The sequence below is a fragment of the Quercus suber genome, unplaced genomic scaffold (assembly GCF_002906115.3).
Source record: "Quercus suber isolate HL8 unplaced genomic scaffold, Cork oak 2.0 scaffold_20, whole genome shotgun sequence".
In the NCBI taxonomy this organism is placed as follows: domain Eukaryota; kingdom Viridiplantae; phylum Streptophyta; class Magnoliopsida; order Fagales; family Fagaceae; genus Quercus; species Quercus suber.
In genome coordinates this window covers 383,334-391,417 of record NW_027069485.1, presented here as the reverse complement: position 1 = coordinate 391,417, position 8,084 = coordinate 383,334, and the positions used below count along the sequence as shown (strand labels likewise).

At 36.7% G+C, this 8,084-nt stretch overlaps 1 protein-coding gene across 1 annotated transcript; it reads right to left on the bottom strand.

Annotated features, from left to right (window-relative positions):
- Window positions 1-829: 829 nt before the first annotated feature.
- Window positions 830-7,235, bottom strand: LOC112022768 (ABC transporter C family member 3). Its single transcript, XM_024055395.2, has 10 exons — window positions 4,753-7,235; window positions 4,440-4,526; window positions 3,682-4,332; window positions 3,328-3,492; window positions 2,602-2,896; window positions 2,253-2,467; window positions 1,836-2,141; window positions 1,623-1,686; window positions 1,300-1,539; window positions 830-1,173 (listed from the first exon to the last, which is right to left on the bottom strand). Exons 1-10 carry the CDS (start codon window positions 7,138-7,140, stop codon window positions 1,070-1,072), a joined length of 4,515 nt encoding a protein of 1,504 aa, XP_023911163.1. The 5' UTR covers window positions 7,141-7,235; the 3' UTR covers window positions 830-1,069.
- Between the last annotated feature and the right edge of the window lie 849 nt (window positions 7,236-8,084).

Sequence of the window (8,084 nt, the reverse complement as noted above, 5' to 3'; positions counted from 1 at the left end):
CCACTGCAAAATGCAGACTAATACAACTTTAGAGCTCATCAAGTAAAGAATCTCCTCAGAGTTTTTCCTAAAGTTCAATTGGACCCTAATGTTATCATATCCTCTCAACTTCTCCAAATATATATATATATATATATGTATAAAATTAAAATTCATGTAACATTTCGATATCTACATGATAAAACTAAAAAAGTGATAAAGCCATTTTCTCACTATTTACATTATGTTGAAAATTCACTGCCTAACTGTTTTCTTGTGCTCTTTTTTACATGAGTTTTTTTTTAATTAATTTTTTATTTATAGAGATTTCATTTGCTCCACCAAGTATTCATTCCCACGAAAATAATAATAATATATTTGAGACAAAAACAAATACGTAATTGATGATGGTGAAAATGTAATTGGATGGAGACTTACGATGAACATCAAAGGATATGCCCCTTTAATATCTTGTCTCTAATTTATCAACCAAGGATATGCCCCTTTAATATCTTGTCTCTAATTTATCAACCTAAAGCAAAGATGCAAGAAAAATAAAAAAATCCACCAAAAAATATTGAGAGAGAGAGAGAACCTTTTTTGTGAGAGAAAACCATGTATAGAATGGAAGAGATAGTTACAAATTTATAGTAAGATGATGTGAATAAGAAAAGACAATAAAGAAAGATGAAGAGAAAGAGGAAGAATGATATTAATGTAGAGGGTAGTGGGGAGATGAAAAGGTAAGGAATGGAGAAATGTTGAAAGAAATGTAAATATTAAAAAAAAAAATGTTAAAAACAATTATAAAAAAATTGAAAAGAAAAATGATAATAATATGAACATTGATGTGGCTCAACTAGAGCGTAGTTATAATAAATGCTATGTTTTAGCTTTTAGATATATAGAGACGTAGTAGCGCCATTTGTTAGTACAGTATGCCCAACAAAACGCACAGCAACCATTAACAAGGTCACCTAAAATCCCTCTAATATCGTTCAGCACGGTTCAAACAAGATCTAAGTGGCTTTATTTTCGTCATTGTCAACAAACCTGCCAGAGTTGAATAATGCCAAAATTTGCTCATCACTTAACTGGAATTTGACCTGAAAGTGTACTCAGCTACAAGTTGAGAAAAAGATGATGACTTGTTTTCTAGCAATCTTGCTGGAGAATCATATTCCTCGATAAGCCCTGCACCAAGATTGGGAGAATCTGCTTAGCTATAGTATTAGGATTAGAATGAAATCATTCTAACCATGAAAGAACTAAGGGAACAGAAGCTATGCGAGTAAGATGAAATCATATGGTCATACTAACCATTGTTGAGTAGCAGAACCATGTCACTATCAATAACGGAAGTTATCCGATGTGCAATGGTAATGACTGTGCAGTTGGAAAAATGTTGGCTGAGGGTTTCTTGGATTAGAGTATCAGTAGCCGTATCAACGGATGCAGTAGCTTCATCAAGCACCAACAACTTACTTTTCTTGAGCAGCACACGACCAAGGCAAACCAGCTGCCTCTGACCCACACTCCAATTCTCTCCACTCTCACTAACTGCAACATCCATAAATATATAAACAACATATTTCCACAACATGGTCTTGAAATATTCTACATAAGAAGCTGAAAAGACAAACCTGTTGAATCTAGTTTTCCGTCTTTCTTCCTAATTTCATCTCCAAGTTGACACTTATCCAGAGCCTAAAACAAATAGAGGGGAAAAATTAAATAAATAAAATATAATCATTTGCCACACATTGACTACAAATCCTAAGAGCAGCATGTCTAATTTATGAGGAAAATCTAGCAAAAATATAGTTCCTTCAATCATCAAAGAAAAACCAATCCACCTCCCAAATTTGTTTATCTGTATACTCTTCTAGTGGATCCAAGTTGCTTCGCACAGACCCTTCAAACATTGTTGGGTCCTGAGGGATAATACTAAGTCTGGATCGCAAATCATGCAGTCCGATCAAGGATATGTTGATGCCATCTATCTTTATCTGACCAACAGCAGGTTCAACGATCCGGAAAAGTGCTTGTATGAGAGTTGATTTGCCACTGCCTGTTCTCCCAACAATACCAGTTTTCATTTCTCCAGGCAAAGTGCATGTGAGACCTCGCAAAACAAATGGCATGTGTGGGCCATACCTCACCTACATTGCCCACATTACCATCAATTACTAAAGATTACATAAAAATTATAGCCATGAATGATCCTAAATATAATCTCTTGGTTTTTGGGTAATAGACAACTAAGAACTGACCTGCAAATTACGAATATCAATTTCACCTAGTGATGGCCAAGATTGATCTGGCCGATTTTCTTCTATCACAAGAGGCGGCTCACTTGGTATACTCGTGTATTGAAGTATTCTCTCAACAGATATAATTTTGTTCTCCATTTGGCAAATATTCCATATTACCCAGGACTGTAACGTGTTTAGATTAAGTCCATATGTCACAGCTAAGCCCGCAACGCCTTCAAGAGACAACATAGAAAAAAAGAGAGGACAATTAGAAAGCTATTATAAGTTCCTTTACCAAATATTAAACTAAATTGAGAGAAAGAAGAATTGTTATGTGTTACTAAGACAACTTATGTGAATCACCTACCTGGATCAATGACACCTTCTGGAATAGAGACTAAGAAAATCAAAGAGAAGACAAAAGTGATAGAAGATAACATATCCAATCGAAAGCACAACCATTCCATAGCACCAGCAATATTGAATTTCGGCCGAGAATTTGTGTCTGTCAGTTTCATATTTGTCTCCCTAAATCTTGATTCTTCATCAAAGCTCCTGATAGTTGTTGAGCCTGATATTGTTTCAGAAAAATGTTGTATCAATGGAGCTTTGCACACTCCAACTAATCTCGCCAATTCTCTTGCTGAAGGTATGTAATATTGCTGCATAATCAAAAGTTTGTGTGAACACCTTGTAATATTACAACAGGAGTTAGGCTTGATGGATTCTTCACATAAGTAGATCTTTCCAAAGTTTTCCAACCTAAAAACTTCTGAAATTTAAGGACATATCAAAATACACTGCATTCATCTAGCTAGTTGGCAAACATCTAACTTAAGAAAACATATTTTTCTATTCATTAATTTAGCAAATCAGTGCATTTTTTATATAAAAATGACAGCAAAACTCAGCATATAGGTTTTACATTTAACCAATAAAAGTTTGTAGCATGTACTAAGCATATATTGTAAAGATTGCAGTATCATAAGCACAAGTTAATGTCAATTTTTTGGTCTGAGATGTGATGTGATTAATGCATTTTTCAGCATAATATAGCAGGCAATATTTTGATGAAGTCAGATTGTATACTAACCTGATACCAGAAACAGATTGCAATCACTGGGAAAAAAATGATGAAAACCTGCCATGCAACCTGAGACATTACTGCAATAATTCCAAGGAGTTGGATCGATGAGAATGCAAATGTCGCAACTTGATATTGAATGTTCAAATCTACAGCGCTTTGGTCTGTAGAGGCCTGCAAGGAAACATAAATACAGTTCAGTAAAACATTTACACCAATTATGTCTATCTGAAAGAATATTTGTGTATGTTGTCTTTGAGAGAGAGAGAGAGAGAGAGAGAGAGGAATTTCTTAAACTGAAGAACAAAGCTATGTAAATTTGGCAAACTATGCTTGGAGCACAATACACATCTTTCCACTTACTCTGTTTAGGATCCTTCCACTTGGAGTGGCATCAAAAAATGACATGGGGGCACGGAAAATGCAGTAGTGCATTTTACTGAAGAGTTGAGTGGCAGTCTTGTACCCAGCCACCGCAAGAAGCATGGATCTCAGGAGGACGCAAAAAGAACTTCCAATGGCCAAAGCAACATACACAATCATTAGAGTAGAGCTACTAACAGCAGGTTTCATGTCTTTTGAGATAGGGGTTGCCCAGGCCATCCAATAATTACTTCCAATTTGAAGGAGCTGAAAGAGAACTTGTCCCAACAATATAAAGGGCACAAGAATTCCTCTGTATGTCATAGTGATATACTTCCAGTAGACTGAAAACCCAACTTTACCTTTTTCTCTCTCTTCGTCTTGGATAATCTGTCCTTTTGTCCCAACTGTGTCATCTGTTTTACCAGTTTCAACGTCTGTGTTTTCTTGTCTTTGCGCAACCCAATTAGTACTAGATATATTTCCGAATTCCTTGCTCATACTAGTACTCTCAGAAACTGATCCTGCCTCCACAGAATCAAGTGCCAACAAAGCTTTCTCATGTGCCCCCACAAGTTCCATAAAATCAGTTCCAGAATTAAGAATATCATTGTACTTTCCAGCTTGAGTAACCCTCCCATCTTTCATGACCTAACAATGAATTATAAGTTGAATTCAGTGATAGAAAAGAGCTGAACAATCCATCCATGAGTTAAGCAAAGAAAAAGGTAGGAAGAAACAAAATGTGAATGGCTTACGAAGATAAGATCAGCAGCAGGTAAGAACTCTACTTGATGAGTAATATAAATCACTGTTTTTGAACTCAAAACCCCTAGCAAACATTCCTGCCATATAGAAGTTAATATATCAAAAGAGGTTACATTACAACTACAGAAAACAGAAAAAAACATAGTGCAATGGTATCACAAAAATTTTTGAGCACCTCAACTCACATGCACACAACCACCTATCTTCAAATGCGTATATTTATAACTTTATGTACATGACAAACTCAAAAGAAAACACGTTTTACAGTGAATATTGTAGCACTAGAATACAGAAATAAAGTACCTTAAATATGTGGGATCCTGTGTGAGCATCTACAGCACTAAACGGATCGTCAAATAGATAGATGTCAGCATCTTGGTACAGAGCACGCGCAATTTGGACTCTTTGCTTCTGCCCACCACTCAAATTGATTCCTCTCTCGCCTATGAGCGTCTGATCCCCAAATGAGAGAATTTCAAGATCCTTCTTCAAGGAACATACTTCAAGGATCCACTCATACTTTTCTCTTTCCATCTCCTTACCAAACAATATGTTCTGTTCAATCGTGCCACTTTGTATCCAAGGGGATTGAGCAACATATGCCTTTGTCCCACACAACTTAACAGTCCCAGATATCTTGGGTACTTCTCCCAGCATACAGGAAAGCAAACTTGACTTACCTGAGCCAACAGTCCCACAAACAGCAACCCTCATGCCATGTTGCACTTTAAAATTTATATCTTTTAGCGTTTGATTCGAGGAAGATAAATCCCAAGAGAAATTCCCATCAATAATCTCTATTGCTGTATCAGAACTACCTCTTGGAAGTCTCTCTATCACATCAGACTGCAAGTCAGCAAGACGAAGGAATGATGCAATTCGATCGAGGGACACTTTAGTTTGAACCATCATTGAGATTGTGTCAGGAAGATTGTAGATGGGCTCCTGAAGAATCCTAAACGTTGCAAGTGCAGATAAGATCTTCCCTGACTCAAGTGGGATCCCCATCAAAATACAAGCACCAAAACTGACCACAGACACAAATGTGGGGGCCCCCCAAAAGAGAAATGAGGACATTGCATTAGTGTAAAGAAAATTCTTCAACCACCCTGCCTCGATCTTCCTGAGCTCCATGATTTTAGATAGAAACTTCATCTCCCATCCTTGAAGCTTGAGAATCCTCATGTTCCTTAAAATCTCAGACGTCACCTTCATTCTTTTGTCTTTTGATTCCATTATCTTGTCTTGGAACTTCTCTAGTACTGCCCCCAAAGGAACATTAGCCAACATTACAAGTACGGTTGCCAGAAAAGCCGCAATTGAAGCAAGCCCAAGATTTTTATACAAAATCAACAATGCGAAAACAATTTGTACTAAAATCATCCAAATCTCATGCATATACCAACCGAAGTCGCCGACCCTCTCAGCATCAACAGTCATGAAATTGATAATCTCCCCACTAGTGTGAACCTGCTTTGACTGGCATGAAAGTGTTAGACCTTTATTATAGATCATTGCAATCAATACTGATTTAACCCTGATTCCAACCTGCTGCACCCTAAAGTACCAGTGCCTCTGCGTGAGGCATTCAACGAGTTTTGCAGAGAAAAACACTGAAACCAGAACATAGCCCTCATTCTTGAAGTTGCGCCGCCCATTGAGGTATTGAACAAAAGTATCAATAAGATATGGTCCAACATAGGAAGCCATTGTGTACATCATACAGAAAATGGCTGTCAAAATAATTTCTTTCCATGCCATGGAGATTAAGGCCTTCACTAGCTTTAGTGTGGTCACTCCACTAATTGTACCACACTCTGCCTCAATCTTATTTCTAAAACTTGGATAGCCCACAAATACACTATCACTGGGATCAAGTTGAGGAACATCCTCAAGGTCTAATGTCTTCTTAGTACCGGCAGAAATCAAAGGGCCCAACCATGAGAAAGTAAGAATGCTGAAAAATCCAGCATTCGAATAAGGTGTTACATTTTCATCCCCCTTAGACTTATTTGACTCTGATTCATTACTTGCATTAGAATCGCCATTCAAAAGTGGTTCTTCAAGAATGGCATCTTCACCCTCATTTTCCCCCAAAAATCCAACATAACATAGGAACAGACCCGTGACAACTGAGACAACATCGGAAACTAAATACTGAACTGGTAAATTGACATGTTTCCTATAAAGAACGACATCTATAACAAGGTCATAAAAAGAAATTAAGAGATACAGACCCCAGAAAACTCTCAATAAAAACGGGTACTTTGGTCTACCTAAATTAAACAAATAAACACAAACTGCACCCCAAGCAAGTGTTCTAAGTGCTAAATCCAAAAGGGTCACTAATTCTTCATCGGACCAACCATTTCTATACCAATAAAAGTAATTCAGTAAACATAAGACAAGACTGAATACACAAACACCCATAGAACAAATTAGAGTTTGTTTATGGTACAAACTCCTGGTTCTCCTAAACCTTTCCTTTGAACCTTCCCTATTACCCATCTTGAATCTCTGGCACACCCATGAGCCAAACACGCCAAATAACAAGACCAAGTGTAATGAGCCTGAAAAACCTCGTAGGAAAACGGGTTTAAGAAGAAAATCAGTACCTGAAGACATTAGTGAGGAGTAGTAATATGAGAAAAAGGTTGAAAAACCATTCTCTGTGGATTCAAAGAACCCCATTTTTTCTTGTCAAGCGTGGGTTTTTTTTCCTGCTGTGTAACTGGGATTATATGTCATAGTTAAAGATTTTCTGGTTCAGGTAAGGTTATGTTTGAATACCGCTTATTTTGCTAAAACTGAAAATTTATTGCTGAAAATACCGAAAATAAAGGTAAAAGTTAGTTGAAATAGTGCAGTAAGACTCATGAATAGTACCAAAAGTGTAGTACTATCTATGAATAATAGCAAAAATAAACTGAATAGTAAAATAATTTTAATTTTTCATTGGTATTTAAACACATACTTAGCGTTAGTTCAATGATATATACAGGCGTTAGTTCAATAATATATACAGGACTTGTTTAAAATGAGAGAGAGTCAAAGGTCGCTTTCCTTAGACGTAGGATTACGTGGTCGGCAAGACTAAAAGTTCGGATAGTACGATGAATATATGCAGCAAATGAGAGAAGTGAGACAAAAACAAAAGGTTGGCGTGTTCCCCGGAATGGTATCAGGTTGGAGAAGAATAGATTGGAAGTGTATAGCTGTGAGTGTTTGTTGTTTCCGTTAATGAGTTTTTTTTCTGCTCTGGATTTTCTACTATATCTGTCATAGTAGTGCTTATTTTTTGCTGATCTCTTTATATTTGGAAGAGAGAAAATTAGAGGGAATGACACCAAAACAGTTTTTGAAAGGATAGTCTTTTTTTGGTTTCCCAATAACGGAATGAACCCTCCAAAATTAGGAACATTGGAATGGAATGAGTTCGGAAATGCTTGCTCCACAAGTCTGCAACAATTTTTTATTTTTTCTAACTGTTTGTCTCGACAAGACCGGCGACCATTTATTTGTTTGTTTGTTTGTTTCTTTTTTCAAAGGAGAAAATGAAAATAGTAGACGAGTCCGTTTGTCTCAAACAAACCAGGGGCCGATTCTATGTACCTGGGGCTTAAAGTGAAAACTAA

Bases quoted from the DNA above. Each gene is read 5' to 3' on its own strand.
- LOC112022768 (XM_024055395.2), bottom strand. From the start codon at position 7,140: ATGGGGTTCTTTGAATCCACAGAGAATGGTTTTTCAACCTTTTTCTCA. The intron at 1,687-1,835 runs GTGGATTGGTTT...TATTTGTTTTAG, and splicing joins CAGATAAACAAATTTGGGAG to GCTCTGGATAAGTGTCAACT. The intron at 1,174-1,299 runs GTTAGTATGACC...ATCTTGGTGCAG, and splicing joins GGTTCTGCTACTCAACAATG to GGCTTATCGAGGAATATGAT.